This window comes from Chrysemys picta, chromosome 2 (assembly GCF_011386835.1).
Source record: "Chrysemys picta bellii isolate R12L10 chromosome 2, ASM1138683v2, whole genome shotgun sequence".
In the NCBI taxonomy this organism is placed as follows: domain Eukaryota; kingdom Metazoa; phylum Chordata; order Testudines; family Emydidae; genus Chrysemys; species Chrysemys picta.
The window spans coordinates 120,165,013-120,185,642 of NC_088792.1; the positions used below are offsets into that span (position 1 = coordinate 120,165,013).

A 20,630-nucleotide genomic window follows, 5' to 3' on the forward strand; every position below is an offset into this window, starting at 1 on the left:
TTATATGCAGGAATTTAATTCTGGGTTATGAAAATCGATCCCCCTATGTCAAGATGAGAAGATACACCGATGTGTTATTTTTCTTTAGCATTTGATAAATATTTGATTAGCCCATAATTGTATAGGCACATAGTCTGCTCCTCTTGCACTGAGCAGCAACTTTACATCAGAGTCCTATAGATATCAATGGAACTACTCACTGTAAAGACAGAAGAAACTAGTCCATATGATGTAGCAGACAAATCAATGGGGTACAGATGCTGCCTGTTAACCTCACAGTCATAGGACTCTATTTTAGTAAAGCTAAATTAAATTAATAAATGTCTGTTCTAAGCAACACTTTAGTTTCCATCTTTCTGCTATGTGGTTGTTCCATAATTGAACACTAGGAAATAAAAGCTTAAAAAATATGTTAATAAACGTCATACCAATTTTACTTCTTGTATTTTGTCTTTTGTTGACTTTTTTATTCTTTGTTTTATCTCCCTTCTCCCAGTCACTGAATGGTTTTGCCTTGGTGGTGAGTTCAGATGGAATGATATTTTATGCATCATCAACTATTTTGGACTATCTAGGCTTTCATCAGGTAAATATATATTAAAAGTATTTAGAATGCTTAATGTTGTACAATTTGTAATGGCTTCCTTGCTGTCATTTCTTTTGATACGCTCTCTAAAATCATGTACGGTACACTGTTTTGACATGTGCCTTTACAGTTGACTAGATATAAAATATAAATGGAATAAAGGTATATTTATGATGCAATTCCAGACTAGGATATAGTTCTGTAATTTTCCTATTTTTATATTTTTATTTTTTTTTAGAATTCAAGTGAATGTGTATTCTATGTAACATCCCAGGAGACATTTTGGAGCTATTCTGTTATTGTGAATCATTGGTAAACAAATACATGAACTGTTACAAATATAGAATATATCCCCAATGCTCATCATTGTAATTTATCCCTTCAATTTAACATTCAGAACAAGCATTTTTGTAATAAATGCAAAAATTACCTTAATGCAACATTGATGGATATTTTGCACATGCACAAAAGTCAGGAAATTAAGAATTAAGGCTAAAAAGATCCTCACTACATTACTGTAGTTTAAAATAAAAAGTAAACATGTGAAAGTCAGGAAATTCAGAAATAATGTTCCTCAAGCAATCTTAGCTCTGACCCGATCCCCACCAACCATCCACCTAATGGGGATATAGAGATAATGACAGACCCTAGCCAATGAACTTACAGCCTAACCATTGTTTATTGTAATTATTTCAGACTGATGTAATGCACCAAAATATATACGATTACATTCATGTGGATGATCGCCAAGATTTCTGTAGACAACTGCACTGGGCCATGAATCCTCCACAATTAGTGTCTGGACAACAATTGCAGACAGAAACAGGTGGGTTTGCGTAATATTCATTAGAGAGATAGGAATTGTCATAGTGAATCCAGATCAGTGGTCCATCTAGTCCCGCAACCTGACTCTGATAGTGACTAGCGCCAGATTCCTCAAAGCAAGGTGCAGAAACCCTCAGAGAGGACAATTACAACATGATGAGCCCATGGGGGATGTTTCTTCCTAACTCTTGACAGTTAGAAAATGGTTTATGCCTTGAAGCATGAGAGTTTACATTACTTTTATTTTTTTCTGTCTAATGTAGCTGTAGAGCTTCTCATCATCCATATAAATGGTTAATCCTACTAAGCTCTTGTCTTTAAATAACATATCAATATTTCTCTCAGTCACAAAAATACAGTATGCAGAAGGTTTCTGAACACTATTACTACAGCAGTATCACTTTGTGCTGTCATCCCATTTGCTTTCTTACCCAAAGCTACTCGGATAAAAGACCTCTAAAGAACAAGCAGGTGCTGCAGTCCATTTTCCTTAATTCGATACTGTCCCAGCATGGTGTTAGAGCACCCTCTGCTGTTTAGAGGTGCTCTCTATCAGATGAGGCATAAAACAGAAATCATGACTATTTCTAGGCATTAAAGTTCCCTTTCTCTAAGAATACAAGAGGGATGTGAACTCGAGCAACTGAGCCATGATCCTTCTCTGGTGACTACATTCTGTCACTCTAAATTTCCCCTGCAATTTTATCTGGATAAATTATTATTCATTCCTATGCAAAATTTCTGTGTAGTGTTGCGGTGCAGTTTAGGGCTGCTGAATAATTACCACATTTCACATCACAGGTGTCTGCATTGTAGAGGTAAAGTGATGCCGCAGCATAGTCTAAACATCGGTTTAAGTTTAAACACTACATTGTGGGATTCTTTGGAATAAAAGTATCCATTGCTACTACTGTTAATAATTTGCACTTCTACGGTATTAAGCCGTTCATTAAAGGATTTTAAAGGACTTTATAAATGGGCACCCCTGGGAGGTGGGTAACTATTTTTATTCCCATTTTGTACATGGACAAACTAAGGTATGTAGAGGTTGTGACTTGTCTAAGGTAGTAATAGTGGTAATAATAATATTCCCAGTAAAACTTCAATATAGAGTTGAAGTTGAAACTTTATTGCCCTTTAAATACATCTTTTAACAATAATATTTGATTAATGAGAAATGCTAGAAAACAGAAAATGTTCAGTTAAGGTTTCAACTCTAGCCTTAGCTCAGACATGCCACACCTGCCCACCTTCCAGCTACAAACCAGAGAAACGTCTCAGCACATGAACATGAAGTCTGCCAAGTTTTTATTTTATTTTATTTGTTTGTCCAGCTAAAAAAGTAAGAACAGCTTTTGACAAGTGAAAAAATGCTCTTTGTTCCCCAAGGCCTAAAACTTTCAGAGGAATTGAATACCCAGAACTCCAGTTTAAGTCAGTAGGAATGCTGAATGCTCATCTCCTTTGAAAAATCTGGTGCCTCAAATTGGGCACATAAAAATTGGAGGCACCCAAAACTAGTGATAATTTCTGAAAATTTTGGCCCCGCTTTCTCTGTTCTCCTTTCTAGACAACGTGGGTGATACTGTAACTACCTCACAGGGTTATTCACTGGAAATAACCCATTTTGTCAAGTTCCTGGAGTCTGCCATAATTTGGGTAAAATGTATGAAGTCCTTCAGACCTTTCACAAACTTAAAGTACACCAGACCTATGGCGAAATGTATATACATCACAGAAGGCTAATGGAGCATTAATAGTTTTTTCAGATGGGTAGGAAGAAACTTGCAAGCAGCACCGTGAAGCAGGAGTCCATGGCTGGCTTTTAAACTCAGAGAATTTATGCAGGACTTGTAATTTCAAAAGCAGTCCCCATGAGGCTTATGGTTTCCGCAGGAGCTCTTGCAGTCTTTGGAGAACTTTGTAAAATGTGGTCTCTTCTTTATAGAAGAAATAAATACCACTGAATGGAACAAAATGCACTAGGCATTTAATAGGGTTACCATACGTCCGGATTTTCCCGGACATGTCCGGCTTTTGGGGGCTCAAATCCCCGTCCGGGGGGAAATCCCCAAAAGCCGGGCATGTCCGGGAAAATCGGGAGGCTCGGCCGGGGCCTCTTTGTGCGGGGCCGGGGTCGCGGGGCCGGGGGCATGGTGCCGAGCCGGGCCGGGCCCGCGGGGCCGGGGAGCCGGGCCGGGCCCGCGGGGCCGGGGAGCTGGGCCGGGGTCGGGGAGCCGGGGTCGGGAGCCGGGCTCGGGGAGCCGGGCCGGGGTCGGGGGGCCGGGCCCGCGGGGCTGGGAGCCGGGCCGGGCCCGCGGGGCTGGGAGCCGGGCCGGGCTCAAGGAGCCGGGCCGGGGTCAGGGGGCCGGGCCCGCGGGGCTGGGAGCCGGGCCCGCGGGGCTGGGAGCCGGGGGTGGTCGGCCGGGGCCGCGCCTCCTCCCCCCCACACCCCCTCCCTTACCTGCTTCAGGCTTCCCGCGAATTAAATGTTCGCGGGAAGCAGGGGAGGGGGCGGAGACTTTGGGAGGGGGTGGAGTTGGGGCGGGGCCGGGGTTGGGGGCGGGGCCGGGGCCCCGGGAGTGTCCTCCATTAGGAGGCACAAAATATGGTAACCCTACATTTAACAAACTGTAAAAACAGTGTGCAGATATGAATTAAATTTGAACAACATTGTTTGGAAATTAGCAGTGATGAACACTTTGAAATTTTGTTCTAGATATGTACAGTAAAGAATTTCACTAAGTCTCAGAGTTCACACTTCTAGAGAAGTACTCGTGTTTCTTTTGAGAAATGCATACTGCAAAAACTATGCACTGGTGCCCATAACTAGTGCATGCTTTACGAAAGAACTCAGGAGGCAAGAGCTGATCTTTGGGTGACTGGTGCCTGTTAGCAGTGCCAATTAGCATGTTCTCCTAATGGTCTTCCTTTTTTTGTCTCTTTTTCTTTGAAAAGTCTAGCAAACCAAAATACGTTAATATAAGATTAATTTTGCTGAGTGAAAAATCACAAAAAGTCACAAAATATGAAAGTTTATGTTCCCCCAGGCAAATTAACTTAAGCTTATTGCACAGCTGTTGTTTTGTGCTGTTTGTTTTAATATCCTAGCTGATATTAATATTCATGATTGAATATTCACTACGAAATATTCTTTTTAGCAATTTCTTTAACTATGTGTTCAAATATGTACACAGAATTTTCATTCTGAGTTCATATAATCTGACCTATGTTACCCACATTGTTTGTAGGAGAAGAATACATTCTCAGTAAGTTGTTTAAGGCACAAGAGTGTGACAGCATGCCAACAGATTATTCTTCCTTTTTAACTCGTTGTTTCATCTGTCGAGTCCGCTGCCTGTTGGACAGTACTTCCGGTTTCCTTGTAAGTATAATTGTGTGAAACAAGCTGTGGCTGAGTAGCACAAATTTAAATGACCTCTTAAAGATATTTAAACATGATTGTATGAATTGCATGCACTGATATGGAAATACAATTTTTGGATGGCTTCTATTTTTGACTTTTTTTAATTAGTTGAATGTTTTTACTTATGATTTTGCATCATTGGAACTGTCCCAAATGACAGTCTTTATTAGTAAATGCACAGGTAGCACTGCTGTGGTTTAGGATCTATCAGCACTAATGTTGCAACTCCTATTTTAGGACACTGTAAACACTCAGTTAGAAAGTATGAAATTTTTGTCATTGTTCCAGTATGCAGCTGACTAGAACTTTATATAAGAAAATAACACAAGTAAGTATTGGGCATCCTTAATATACTTGGTCTGTAATTCTTTAGGAAACCCATAGTATATTTCCATACATACTACTACTTGAATAATACTTTTCTATATTTATATTCAGTTTAAAAGTCCTGACCTCATATGTCTTCTCTTCCTCCATCCCACAAACATAAACATCATGACCAATGTCTCTACCTAGCAAAAATTAAAGAGGCAAAAAGTGACCATTCTGCTCAGTCTTTTTGTACACCAGCCTAGAAGCCTCCATTTTCCCCTTTCATCTCCCAAACAAAGAGGAAATTAAGATGAAAGATGAGGATTAAATGATCAGCTAAGAAGAACTCTGTAGAGAAAAGGCTGTGGTCCAAGATTTCCGTGAGCACTGGGCTCAAAGTTTCAGGCAAGGTGGGCAGAGTAACCCTATTTGCAGCACCTCCTTACCCCCTCGGTCTGAACCATAACAGGAAAATCCCTCCCAGGAAAGGCATCACAAAAATTGATGGGATTTGGGGGTTCCACGGCAATTTCTCCTTCCCCTACAACAAACTCACCCTCACCAGAACCTTCATTTTCCTACCACTGACTGACACTTTTTCTGTCACTCGTCTGTCAGTTTGTAAAGGGTGTCTGTGAAACTCTTCTCCTGCTCTCACCATTCCCTCCATTTACAGGCAAACACTCTCCTTCTCCTCTAAGTCTTCCTCCTGGGTTACAGCACCCCTCACACCAAATGATATTTTTTCATGGCAGTCTGAATCTTCAGTTGTGTTCCCTAGTGTTGACTCATGAGATTCCTATCTGGCTTACTTGAAACAGGCCCTGCATTCTCTTCTCTGATTTCTGTTCTACATCCTCAGAGCATGCGGTTCCCTCCAGATACTCCCTTCCTGACACAGAAGGCTCTTCACTCACCTTCTTCAGCTCGTCCCTTCATGCCACACACACTTGTATCTATTCTCTAAAGTCACCTATGGCTTTGCCTCTGGAGAGAAGGACTGCCAAACACAAGGGATTTCCCTGCTCAGGACACTGAACCAGAGCAGAGTTTGAGTCCCCATCTTATTATGAGATCTGTAATTTCCAGCACCTTCTCCCCAATATGGGAGCAAATGTTTGTCCTTAACCCGGTGGTGCTCAGTGCTAATGCACAAAAGTATGTTTTAACTCATTAGATAGACAGGCTCTTTGCTAACTATAAGGTGAATGTTTCCATCTAACCTTCCCCACCAAATGCAACTTCACTGTAGAAACCTCTTTCTTCGGTTCCTTACATAAGATAATCAAACACTCAGCTTTTTTAGGCAAGAGCAATGTGACTCAGTTTATCACAGTGCTTGAACCACGTGGTCTCTGATCTAGAGTCAGCTGAGAAGAAGTGAATAAAGTCTAAGGGCCTGAGTGTTGACATTGAAGGAGAAGGAGACCTTCTCTCTTTATGCACTATCCTGGTGGCTGCTGAAGTAAGCTATAGGCTTCCTTTGATGGGTTCAATCCTCCCTACTCCAGGCTCTAAAAACTCAGCACTAAAACACAATCCAGAATATACACAGTTATGAGGACTGGTAGAGTTTTCAGGATGTCATTTTAGATGTATGTGTCTGTTGCCAGAGGCATCGTTTCATTTTTTGTACACTAAACAAAGAACTTTGGCGGGGGTGGGACATTTATTAAGTACATACACAAGGTAAAGAAAGAAAAAACAAGTGATAATATTTAAAATTCAAAGGATCAACTTTTAGATTGTATAGTCTTTGGGGCAGAGACTGTCATCTATTATACATTTGTACAGTGCCCGGCACAATGGGGTCAACCTGGCTGTGGCCTTGAGATGGTACCACAATATAAATGTTAAACAACAATAATAATAATAATAATAAATATTCTCCCGCTCTCATTTTGTATAGAGCCTTTTAAAGGGAAAACCCATATTTGAAAGTCTCAAATAACTTTGTTGAAGAGAAGAGAGTAAGTTGTAGGTGATAACTTCCAGAGTCTGTTATTAAAGTCCAATCCTGTTTCTTTTTAAGGTAGAACAAGACACACAAAAAGACAGGGAGAGAAAAATAGCAAGAGATAGGAAAATACAGATTCTGTCTTGGATGCTTGTGGTTCACTTGCTGCAAGGCCATGGGCATAGTACAGGAACTCCTCACTTTAAAGTCGTCCCAGTTAACGTTGTTTCGATGTTAAGTTGCTGATCAATTAGGGAACATGCTTGTTTAAAGTTGTGAAATGCTCCCTTCTAAGGTTGTTTGGCAGCCGCCTATTTTGTCCACTGGTTGCAGGAAGAGCAGCCCATTGCAGCTAGCTGGTGGGTGGTTGGAACCAGGGTGGACCAGCAGCCCCCTATCAGCTCCCCACTCCCCTAAGTTCCCTGTGCAGCAGCTGTCCCTCCCCCCACTGCCATGTGCTGCTCCTGCCCTCTGCCTTGGAGCTGCTCCCAGAGACTCCTGCTTGCTGTACGGGGCATAGGGGAGGTAAGGGGGGCTAATGTTAGGGTGTCTCCCCCCCCCTGCTCCTGCACCCCACTTACCCCATCTTCCATATAGCAGGGGGGACACACGATGGAGGGAGGGAGCTTCTAGGCAGTAGCTGCCCTCTCAGGTCTCTCAGCAAGCTGATTTAATTAACAAGGCAGTGTACTTAAGCCTGGGGTCAGCTACTTAAAGGGGAAATGCACATTTTTTCTCTCACACACAGGGTATGTGTCTCTGTCTGCCCTCCCTCCTTTCCTGCTGCCTTGTAGAATGTTGTGAGAGTTAACCCTTCAGGGCTCAGTCAATTGCTAGTTCATTTAGCAGTAAGGCATTCCCTGGGAAATATCCCACTCTCTGACTCCTCCACCTCAACCAAGCTTCACAACCATCATCACTGTTTACCAGTATTAAATTGTTTGTTTAAAACTTATACTGCGTGTGTGTATATAAGTCTTTTGTCTGGTGAAAAAAAATTCCCTGGAATCTAACCCCCTCATTTACATTAATTCTTATGGGGAAATTGGATTCACTTAACATCGTTTAGCTTAAAATCGCATTTTTCAGGAACATAACTACAACTTTAAATGAGGAGTTCCTGTATATGACCCAGTTAGCTACTTCTGGGTCCAGGCATTACTCCTGTAGCTCTGGAAAACATTTGACTGGAGTGCTTGTATTTTCCTCTGGTAGGCAAACCTCTACTGAGATCAGGCTGCTTGTAACAGCTGTTAGCTTTGAGCAACTTGGCAGGCTAAGCATTGCAAGGTTAGATTTGTCCTGTTGGCTGAGCTCTTACAGTCAGAAGATAAAAAGAGAGATAAGTGGGAGAGGTGAGGGGGTGAAAGTTGATGCACCAGGAAAGGGATAATGCTAAGAAAGCTCAGGTTCCCATCTCAGGAGTTTCTCATGCACCTTGGAGGCAATCATGTCATGTGGTCCCTCCTGGCTGTGTTGGTTGCACTGTCAAGCCATTAGCAGTAGCTGGCAGAGCAATGAGGTGAATGCCTCCCTGAACCTTTGCGCTGCTCTCTGACCATGTCAGCTGAGGGAAAGGGGTGGAACTGCAGTATGTGCCAGTCTGGTGAAGAAGCCCTGAGATACAGTGGTCTGTCCCTCAAGACTCTTTCTTCTCAAGTCTCAGCAGCAGTGTTGATCTTCGCTTAGCACCCTGCTCTAGGACAGAACTGTGCAGAAGGAGCTAGTCTCAGACTGAAACTCCCAACCTCCCCCCATCCCTGACATCTGATTTTGGGTACAGTGGAGGGTTAAGGTCTTCAGACAGGGTCTGAAGGTTCCCTTCCTGCCCCATACAAAGTATCCTGACATTTTGAGCCTATCTCCCAGCTACGCCTTCCCTCCCATCTGTGTCTCTGCACGGTTCCTCTTCATTTTGCCTTAGCCATGTACCTCTCAGAGAATACACACAATTATTTCACAAGGGCATGGGGGAGAGAGGAAGGAAACTCAGGAATTTTCATCCTGGAGAGATCAGAGCATGGGAAAAACACCCAGTTCCAGCTCCAGACTGAGGCATACAGGAAACTGTTACTTTTGCCATCATAAGCTGCTAGACTTGGCTAATGGAACATGATACAGAACTTCTACTCCAGCAACAGGAGGGGGAAAGGCTAGTTTAAAAGTCTCCATTCTAATCAGTATTATCTCCCCTTCCCATGTTTCAGAAATTGATTTGGACAGCCACATATTAAACATAATAAAGATAATGAAATACATACTAAGGGTTTATCTGCATGTGTTAGAACTGATAGAACATGAATATGTTCAATATTATTTGAACATTATGGTCTATAGATCATATTACCATTTAAGTGTTTTATACATTGAATGCTTACGATAATTTTATTCTGTTTCTTTACATAACAGACAATGCAGTTTCAAGGTAAACTGAAGTTTCTCTTTGGACAAAAGAAGAAGTCCTCTTCAGGAACAATATTACCACCTCAGCTGTCCTTATTCTGCATAGTGGCACCACTTCTGCTCCCTTCTGTGACAGAGCTGAAGATGAAAAGTCTGTTTGTGAAAGCAAAACACAAAGCTGATGATGCATCCACAATGGATACAAAGTATTTTCAAATGAACCTTTTAGTATTTATCATTACTTACTGGGGATATATATTTATTAAACGTGTAAAAAGCACAGCTTATTCTAAATATCCCTCTGTTTAAAAGCTCTCAATCTTAATAACGATGTCTAGCTTCTTTCAATATTTTTGTTCTTTCCTTGCTATTATTCAAAATATATCAACATAATAAATAGTTGTGTTAGATGTAAAAGTGGCAAATAAAAATATATCCATTCATTTGGAGGGAGTTCTCAACTTGCCACAGTGTGTAGCATGGCTACAGTTTAAAGAATGACCCCATGGGCAAACCTCAGTAGCAAACTGAGGAAAGGGGAACATTTGGACATTAAATGTGTCTGTATGTGCATCTGGATGCATGTGAGGGAAAGACAGACATGATCTACACTGTAAAATGGTGCCATACTTGCGTATGAACACATATGTCAACAATTGTGCTAGCTGACCTGGGGGGAACATGATCCAGCAGTCAGTGTAGCCCGGGACACAATATGTCTGGTGTTTGCTCCTTGGTAAATTTCCTGCCTCTTTTGTGATAAAATCTCAGATTTAATGTTTAGATTAAAACAATGAGGAGTCCAGTGGCACCTTAAAGACTAACAGATTTATTTGGGCATAAGCTTTCGTGGGTAAAAAACCCACTTCTTCAGATGCATGGAGTGAAAATTACAGATACAGGCATAAATATATATTGGCACATGAAGAGAAGGGAGTTACCTTACAAAAGTGTTTAGATTGTGCTCTGTAACTTGCTCTGAATAGTACCATATACCATGAGTAGGTCCACTGACGACAGACGACTTGTGAAATATGGTACTGTTGTTCAGTATGCACACAACTATCAGAATCTGGCTCTTAGCATTGTTTTTGTGTGTGCTGTATGTGTACTATATACCCATATGTTATATTTCTGGCAAGTTAACCACTTGATATCATTTTGACAAGGCAGTGGAATTGTTGAAAAGTTAAAGGTGATAATGGTATATGAAATAGTTGATCTCTAGGTCAACAGTTGGAATATAGCTCAGGTCAGTGGTGATGAGAAGTCACTACCACTTGCCAGCTTTTCAGTGAACTCTGTGAAATGAGTTGGTGATCTCAGGCCAGTTCCCATTAGAGAATTATTTATAGCACAAGCATTATTGGCAGTCTTAGCAAAGGCAAGGATGTAATAGGTATGCAGAATGAACTACCCTTTCACCTCTAGGGTCCCTCCAGTCCCGGGTTGAGGCACATTGGCATGGCAATGTGAGGGTGCTTACACAGCCAATGTCCATGTCCTACCTTTTCAGTTAATAAAAAAAGAACGGTAGGGTATGTCTTCATGCACAGTTAACTTGGGAGATTGGGACCTAGGTTAGCCTGGCCTGGGTGTGAGCAACCCTACTGCGAAGCACTACGCATATTACTGTGTCCTTATTCTTCTTGCACTCATGTTGTGTGTTTGGGACAGAGTCCATGGTTCTTTGTGATTCGTTTCTCAAATGCAGCCACTGAGGCTGCGCGTGGCCACTAGGAGCTTTTCTTGCGGCCACAGCCTCCTAGGTGGTGATGGGGGAGGGAGGGAAGCAGCGGCCCCTCCCCTGTGGCCACCAGCAGTGGTTGGGCCCTACCCCCCTCTGGAGACACAAAAGCTGGAGGAACAGACAACCAGTGTGGAGGAGGAACAGACAACCTTCCTGGGGTTGGTGAGGTCAGGCTTCAGCCCTGGGGTGGTGGGTGGCAGGTTCCAGCCATGGGGCTTCAGGCTCAGTCCCCAGGCCCTGTCCCCTGCACATAGGGTTTCAGGCTCTATTCCCTGGCTGTGTGGTTGCAGGCTCTGGCCCCAAGATCACCATACCCCCCATTACCCCTGACCCTTGCTGCCTCGCCCAGTGTCCTATTGCCCCTGGGTCCCACTGCCTCCATCCCCACCTCCCCACCTAGGGTTTAATTTGTCCCTCGCCTTTCTGGGGCTGAGTAAGTCTCCTGTGAAAAGTGATATTTGTATGTTTGTTAATATCACTTTTCACAGCAGACTTAGTAGCTACCAAGTCTTAAAGCAACCAAAAACGCAAAAGAAGCAACAAGAAAAAAGACAAGAATGTTCAAAGCACCTTATTTGTGTTTCTATTCTGTTTAGGTCCAGTAAAGAATAGAGACAACTGAACATAATTTTTATTATAGAGTCTGCAAAAAAAATTCTACATAAAAATAATGATTTGGACATGTGTATGTGCATATTTATATGTTTTTCCTAAAGTTAATTAAGTATTTTAGGAAAAAGTGTCAGAGCGGCCACATGCAAGAGTTGGTGGCCACACTCTGAGGCCACCTAAAAATTTGTTTGAGAACCCCGTCTAGGATTCTTTCCCAGTCAATTGTGTCAACTTAGGGAGAACTCACCTGTCCTTCGGGGGAATTGTGGGAAGGCACTGGAGGACTATCAGTACTCAAGTGACTTTTACCTGTGTCTTCATTGCAAAGTGGGCAGGTTTCCTGTCAAGGTAAAGCAGAACCTGGGCTCTAACCTGTACCCCCAGCCAAGTAAATTAGGCTTAACTCATCTCCAAACCTATGTTAAAGGTTTTTCTGTGTGGATGCGGGGAGGGATGGGAGAGAGGGTTGGCTAATACCCAGATAACAGCCCAAGTTAACTGTGCAGTGAGGACATCACCTTAGAATCCAGTGAAGTCCGTTTGGCATGATTCACAAGCTCCAAAATGCATTTAAAAATAAAGACTGTGACTGATTATAAATCTAAACTATGTGATGATTCTTGCTACATGTTGAAGCCCATTTGCTAGCATTTATATTTAATGCTAACATTCAAATGCCTTGGTTGTATAAGAATCTAATGGAATCGAATTGAATGAAAACATTACTATTTATTTCAATCCAATCTAAATGTTATTATTCCAGGAAATAAGTACTGATCCGAATAATAATAAATTTAATAATAATTTAATTTTAATATTTTTTCTTTACAGTATGTACAGTATTCCATTCCCACACTGGATTGGGAACTCATATGATCCAGCAATTACCGGCAAACATTTAACTTTAATTATCACACATTCAAACCATAACTACTTAGTACATGTTTGCTAGTTTGAAAGTCAGGTCTTACACAGTTGTGTATGTTTGCCCTTAGCTGTATTGTCATTCACTGACCAAATATTTTCACATTGTCTGTCCTCTGCAGTTCAAATGCTATTTCAGGTCTATGTGAAACAGAATTACAAGGAAGAACCAGTTACCATGAAGGTGCAGCTTTCACTAATGTGTTACAAAATGCTGAAAACCAGATCAAAGGTATCAGGTTGTAATAATTCTGCATTACTGAGAGTTTATGGAGACAATCTTCCTGCTCCCCCCCCCCATTTAAGTTTTCTATATTTTAGTCCCAATTTCCCATTTTTCTATTGTCTGCTATTGTGATGTAGATTAATCAAATATGAGATAGTATTGACACCATAGTCTAGCCATTCTCTAGCTGCCTAGAAATACGTTACCGGTTCTCGCAATTTTATCACAGGCTTGTGATATTAAGTGTGTTTTCTTAAAGCTCTAGCCCCCAGATTCATGTGATTACAGGTATAGTAGGCTATAGCTCTCTAGTGCTCCCTGGGGAAAAGGTGGGCATTGCTCCTGCCTCAGCTGCTGGGGCACAGCCCTCCAGCTGTGCTAGCTGAGGTGTCAGCCCCCCCGCCCCTTGTGTGGGGAAGGTTAAAGTAGTCCAAACAAAAAGTCACAAAAAGGCCTTTGGGAAGCTGAAGAGAAAGGTATCAGCCCTTCTCCTTTCTGAGGGGGGCTGGTTGGCCAAGGCTCTCAAGTAGTTTCCCTATCAGTAACCCCTTCTTCCAGAGCCTGGAGAGTTCTGGGATGCAGTCCTGCTCCTTCAGAGTGCCACACAGGCTGCACTGAGCAGGGAGTCTCCATTTTAAGGACCCACCCCTCTCCAGGCTTGGAGGACCCACCCCTCTCCATTCCTTACAGGTGGCCCGGTTGAGGCTGATTGTGCCCAGAGGAGCTCTTTAACCCTCTCCTGAGTGGGGCTGGGATCTGCCCCCCACAACGTGAAAAGTCTTAGCATTCATTAAAAACAAAGGGGGGTTTCTCATGGTTGAAGCAAAAAGCTTGAAAACATGATGTGAGTGTACCCTAAAGGCGCAAAACCAGACAGCAAATAAAAAGCAACGAAAATGTATTGGGGTTTTTATGGTTTTGGTTGTCCGTTTGTTTTTTGGTAACCTGACTCATGATTTCTGAATGCTTGGGACTTACACTACTGTGAGAATCTATGATCTGCTGTAGCTGTCTTTTACAAATTGGCAGGGTGTTTAATATAACATAAGAATTTAGTAATCCTCTTTGCTGACTTTTGATAGTTATTTCTCCTCATGCCTTCCCTTCTCCCTCTTCCCTATACAGATAACTCTATTAACTTCTTTTGTGTACAGGCTTGAAACCTTGAAGTCATACTTGCTTTAATACAAGTTCTCTATCACAGCCACTTTCACTGTCTAGTTTCTCTTGAATCTTTTATTATTAGACAGGCAAAATCTGTACTGAACTGACGATACTGCAAAATCTCAGTGATTACAGTTTAAGTGTTTGCAAACTGAATGTGTAATCTTTTTTCCCAGTGTGCATTCTTGCCTGTAATTCGCCTAGTTAATCTTAACCATAACACATTTTGACTTGCACTTTTCTGTATAACAGATACCAAGCATATTTGCGAGTGTCCAGGAGTTTATTAGGTTATATAAAACTAATATTAAAATTGTTGGCACTAGAATATATTTTCTTTTAATTTTTATAGCAAACAATGGAGAAAATGGCATTTCTCTGTTCAAAGTACTAACAAATGAAGATCACTGGGTCTGGGTACAAGCTAATACTCAAGTTCTGTACAGGACTGGCTGTTCAGAATACGTCATTGCCTCACAGCAAGCTCTAAAGTAAGTATATTTACATTTTCCTGTAGTTCTGAAAGATAAAGACACTATTCACCAAAAGTAGGACTTTCAAAAGCACTTAAGTGTCTTAGGAACACAAGTCCCACTGAAAATCAATGAGACTTGTGCTCCTAAATCACATAGGTAGGATTTTCAAGAGTGCCTAATTTCATTAGAGACGTCACTTTGCCAGAATAATTTATGTGGGAAGCACTCAAGTACTATTGTAACAGGCACTAGTGCAAAACCCTAAGATGGATGACTACTGACTTCACAAGCCCTTTGAGTGGGCCTTACTCAACACAGTATTTGTATTCTTCAAAGAGGCAGTTTCCAGAGGTGCACAGATCCTATCTCCATAGTAGGTTGGATGATTTGACAGCAAGAAGAGCCTCTCATGGAAGCCAAAATAAACCCCTAAACAAATCATCCCTACAGTAGACTAATAGATAGCTGATGGGGAGGAAAGTTCATGCAAATATACTTTCTACCACTTGACTTTACAACTCCCAATTCTTAAGACCTTCAATCCTCCCATTTATGGCTTAGAAACAACTGGGAGTCAATCCAGCTCCGGACTACAATAATTCTCTTTTGTGGCTACAGATTTTGGGTTGGTACTGGCCTTCTAAAGTATGGGGAACACATTCAGAACAAGAAAAACTATGACAGAGGCTCTTCTCAGCAACCAACAGAGGCCTCCGCTGCAGGAGGCCTCCACTGTCCCGTCATTGTTGACTCCTTGGTTGCCAGTGTCCTCTTATTTTATAATATTTGGGAAGCATGGTCATTTCTTGTTCTTTATGGCCGATAGCTGAATGATGTTGTCAGAGGTATGGATTATAAAGTATCCTTGATCTCACCTTTTAAACATTTTCTGGGATGATGTAAATAGGGAAGCTTGTGTTCAATGCAAAAGATGTACGCTCCCCTGAGAGTAGAATCTGTGCCCATCTTAGGAACCCATTTCTTATTACTATCAATATAAGCCTCCCTATTCACATGTTCTCTATTATTTGGTCACCCTGTGCCCATAGAACTGTACATAGACCCTCTCTATGTAGATCTCCCCTCTTCTCCACAAAAGAAGCTCAGACATATTTCTGGCATGGTCTCTTACACCCCCCATGGACCTTATAGAGGCCTCTCTGTAGTCTGTGCTGAGGAAGGAGGTAGAGAGTGGGTGGGATGGGTGCAGGGCCAGGAGATGCGCACAGAACCCCCTCTTGCTCAAAACTGTATTTAGACTGTTGCCCCTTGGCTTTGTTGCTTTTTGCCTCTGTCCCTCTCTCTGTTCTCGCCTGTCTTCAGTTTCTGTGTGTTCTTCTTTTCTGCCTGTGCGTACATACACACAAAACAATACTCCGCAAAAAGCTCCTCTGCTCACATAATCCAAAACTCCTGGGTGCTCTGTTAGGCCTTGTGGAATGTGGCTCCTCTCCCACCTTCTCCCCGCAGAAACTGCACAGACTCCAGTGGTTGTGCCTTCACCATATCTTTTTATTTTAAAAGTTCCCTCCACCTTTTTCACAACCGTCCCCATGCAACAGTCTATTTACACTGCTAACATAGCTTTTGGCCCGCTCATCAGGGCCTGAGGGGAACAGAAGTTTCCCTACTCTGAACCTCTGTGTGGCTACGCTCAGCTAACCCTGATCCTCCCTCTCCCCCCTTTACACTTCCTTCCTGTGCTTCTTCTTATCAGCCTTGGGCTGGTGGGTAATTGGCTCAGCTGGCCAGCCGATTAACTAATTCCCCCCATCAGTTTTCCCCAGGGGAACTAATTAATATCTGAGTGATCAGAGTGCAAGCTCACCTGTTTGCACTCTGCACTCTGTCACATCTTGTTTTAGAAGTAGCCCTTTAGCTGTCTCACAACTACCATAAGCGCAGGGCACATTTACACATCAATTTCAATGAGTTTTTAACTAAAGACATAACAAGGTTTAACCCAGCTCATAACAGCACCCCCAATCTCAGCTTCTCCCCATCATCAGGATGAGGCCTAAAAGGTGCCACCCAATAATCCAACCCAAACAGAAAAAAAGAAAGAAATAATTAAAAAAATTACAAATGGTATAAACTAACGGTGTCGTTCTGTCAGACTGTCAGGGCAGAAATATAGGTGGTTGGGCCTAGTGGTTAGAGTAGGGTAGGGGGCCAGATCCCCATGCCAGCTGGGGTTCAAAACCAGGAGGTCAGGAGCTGAGTGTCAGTTACCATGAAGGGCAATTTAAGAAACCAGGAGGTCAGTGTCAGGATACAACAGTTGGGTGAGCATTATGAAGCAGGGTGGAGCCCAGTTGTATGGACAGCTTCCTCTTCCTCCTTCCTGCTTAAGGAGGCGGAGCTAGTCAATCTGGTGCGCCGGTGTTTCACCAGTTAGGACCCAGGGCTGGAGCCTTCTATCTAAACTGGGCTTCAAGGAGTCCCAGTTCTAGCTGATGCCAGCAAGCATCAAATGGAAGATTGGAGCATGATGTCCCCCCTGTCAGGAACCCTGCAGACCCAGGTTTGAGATTCCTGGGTCGTGACACCATCCTATGCCCTAGACACATCCACTGGGCAACATTGTTCCAGATTTCTCAAGGTGTCTCCTGTAGAAGGCTCATACCTAGATTGGGGCATGAACATTTTCTGCTGGCTCCAGGTCCACCTATCAAGGCCATAGCCCTCTCATCAATTAGATACTAGAGCCTACCTCATTTAAGTTTGGCATCTAAGACTTTGTGAATGGTGTATTCTTCATGCCCTGTATATGCACTGGTGGGAGGGGTCCTGTGGGGAAATGAATTCTCTGAGAATGGTTTTAGGAGTGATACATAGAACACAGGTGGATTCTAAGGGATCGAGGTAGGTGGAGCTTGACGGGAACCGGTTAATTTGTTGCCAGATTTGATAGGGGCCAAGGAATTGGTAGTCAAACTTACTAGAGAGTCTGTCCATACGAAGGCTCTCTGTTGAGAGCCATACTTTTGTCTCACTGAACAGGTAGGGCTCTGCTAATGAGGCTGATCTATGTGCCATTAGTAGTCTTTCATTTTTTCGAGGTGTTCCTCACTTCCTCCTGGATTTCATGGATCCATTGTACTGATCTGAGGTGGTCAGGTTAGAGGAGGTCAAGGGTAGCTTCGGTGAAATTCAGGGTTGTACCCAGAGTCAGCGCAAAAAAAAGGGTGGGGGGCTTGGGTCCGTGGATGCCTGGTCTGCATTATTACATGCAAACTCAACATAGACTAAGGGAGGACCAATCATCCTGGTGATAATTGACATAGCATTGCAGGTACTGTTCAGGGATCTAATTCACCTTCTCTGGCTGTTCAACTGGGATGGTAGGTGGAGGTGTGGTATGTATGTATCCTCAGTAACATAGTTTCATGCTAGAACCAGGAAGTGAATTGTGGCCCTTAATCGGAGGTAACATGATCAGGGAGGCCATGGAGACTGACTATGTGGTTTATCCATAGCTGGGCAGTTTCCGCTGTAAAGGGTGGACCAGTGCAAGGAATTAAGTGGGCCATCTTGGCGAAGTGGTCTACCACAGTCCAAATCTGGTAATTCCATGATGAAAACTAAGGCAATGACTGTTTGGGGTCAGGTATGGGGTTTCCAGAGGTTGGAGAAAGTTGCAGGGTTCATGGTTTAGTTCCTTGACAGAGGTGCATACATCACAGGAAGCAGTGAATGCCTGCATTGAGGGGCACTGTGACATTACCCAGGATACAATTTGGACTGTTGAACAGCTGTGTCCTCTCAATTCTCCACCCTAGGGTGCCTTTCTCACTGCTTCACTGTGAGAGTAACCACTCCTGGTCTGCTCACATTCTGCCTCCAGCATGTAAATTGCTCCCAGCTATACAGTAGGAATGCTATGGCCAACCACTCTTGAATTACACTGCAGAACAACAACAGCAAATTCCCAGTCCCAGATTTTCCCCCGGAAATGTGTTTCTTGAACTGCCCAGCCCTCTCCTGGAAAACACAAGCTCACATAAAGTACATCTTTTATTAATAGAAAATGATACACAAATTCTGTTAACTCAAATGGATTTTGCCCTCAAAGATACTGAGTTTTTGCATTATTTGAGCTGGGACAACCCGCTAGCCTCTCCCCTTTGGGCCCTATGGGTTACCAACAGGGTAGAAAACAGTTGAAAATGTCTGGTCTTACCCAATTCCTCCGGCTGGCCTCATTCCTCATCCATGTGGCTGCTTTCTACTGTGGTCAGTGACCCTTTGATTTCCTTCTAGAGCTGATTTTTTTTAAATCCATAAATCCTTGATCCAGCTCATCTCAATTAGCAAGTTCAGGATTAGCTATAGTTTGCTTGGTCTTCATTGTTTTATGGAAAAACTTCTGGTCTATGTCAGTTAGATTGCTGTCACCTCACCAATCCATTTTACCATTCCAGACTGGAAGTTTTGCAGCTGGAATTCCCAATCTGTCCAAATGCTTTGTAGTTGTTGCTCCAACAGAGTTTTTACCTCTGCCTGCAAGTCATCTTTGGGCTCTTTCTGGTAAACCTCCAAATGCTGCTTTAATCCCTGTTGTGAAGCCTCCAGCTCCTGTTTCAGGTCTTGTTTTAAATCATTTTAGTCCTGTTATAATTCCTGATGACCTTTATTGATCTCTACGAGCACCTCCATTATTTGTTCTATCTTGGTTCAGCAGGAACACCAGCTCATAGTCTCACTCCTTGGAAACTGGATCTCACTCCTCACATCAGTGTTACTCATTTCCAACCTGTGCAGCTCGTCAAAGTTTAGGGCCCTGGGGATTTTCCAGCTGGAAGCACAACTTGATACAGTCTGGTAGTTTCTTTGATGCAATCTTGTTTATTTACAAACGATGTACAAAATTCTGCTTCTCCAAGTGCAGGAGGAACCAAGAACAAAGCAGTTTCTTATCTCGGAGCCTCAAGCCTCTTTAGCCAATAGACTCAAAAACTCTCTACCTTTCTCCAGGGTCACACTGTGCTCCTCAGCTATTGGTTGGCTTTGTTGTTTTTTGCCTCTGCCTTTCTCTGTGTTCTTATCTGTCCCTAGTTTCTATATGTTCTCTCTTCCCATGTGTACACATATGCGTGTGCACACACAAAAAACAATACTCAACAAAAAGCCATTCTGCCTACGCAATCCAAAACTCCTGGGTGGGCTCTTTTAGCCCTTCTTTTGGATGTGGCCCTTACCTTCACTTAAGATAGTTGTGGGACAGTTATGTTCACACATCAATTCCGATGAGGTTTTAATACAACCCGTAACAAGATTTAACCCCACTTATAACAATATGAGCTGTATCTTTCCCCGCTTTGGCTGTCCCAGGGCTGGGAAGCAGGAGAGGAGGCAGTGGGCCTCTATACAGATAGCTCTTGCTTCCTGAATATGCCCCAGAAGAATTTCTAGACATCTTTCAGCTGTAGAGGGTGGATCCCATAATTTTGCCTATGAAGAGAGAAACCCCATCTCTCCCCAGGGAATCCCTCTCCCACAATCTCCTGCCATCTGTTACTCCAGTCCAGGGAATGAATTGGACCATTAAGAAGCAGACCCATGATGGCTTCTCTTCTTGTTCAAGTCTCTATTTTTGTGTTTGTTTTCTGTGTAATTTAGGAACCTCTTTGATTCATATTTGGATGCCTTTGTTACCCAGTAGATAGTTAAATACCTCTATTGAGCATGGTAATCATGTGGCATGGAGTACCATGAGCACTGAAGTTCCATTCTTATTGTCCCCTAGCTAGACCAGGTGGGCTGTAGCAGATACTCACTGTTGTTTTTGTATTTTGTTCATCACCACTTGCATCCTTGCCCCACAGTCAGCCTTTTTAAAGTGTGCAGTAGCTTGCTGGAAATGTAAATTTGTTTGCCATAAAATGGCATCCTTTTCCCCATTCTCCTCCTACTTATATACAAATACTTTAGTATAATGCTTGTCTTCATGCTTTATTTCAGAACA

At 42.8% G+C, this 20,630-nt stretch overlaps 1 protein-coding gene across 2 annotated transcripts in view; it reads left to right on the forward strand.

Annotated features, from left to right (window-relative positions):
- AHRR (aryl hydrocarbon receptor repressor) overlaps positions 1–20,630 on the forward strand; it is a 134,337-nt gene that overhangs the window by 109,435 nt on the left and 4,272 nt on the right. For both annotated transcript variants that reach the window (XM_065584115.1, XM_005296530.5), the window contains 6 exons: positions 497–586; positions 1,283–1,412; positions 4,663–4,796; positions 9,517–9,716; positions 12,919–13,028; positions 14,539–14,677. In XM_065584115.1, the coding sequence (XP_065440187.1) occupies positions 497–586; positions 1,283–1,412; positions 4,663–4,796; positions 9,517–9,716; positions 12,919–13,028; positions 14,539–14,677 (803 nt within the window). The remainder of the gene's footprint in view (positions 1–496; positions 587–1,282; positions 1,413–4,662; positions 4,797–9,516; positions 9,717–12,918; positions 13,029–14,538; positions 14,678–20,630) is intronic.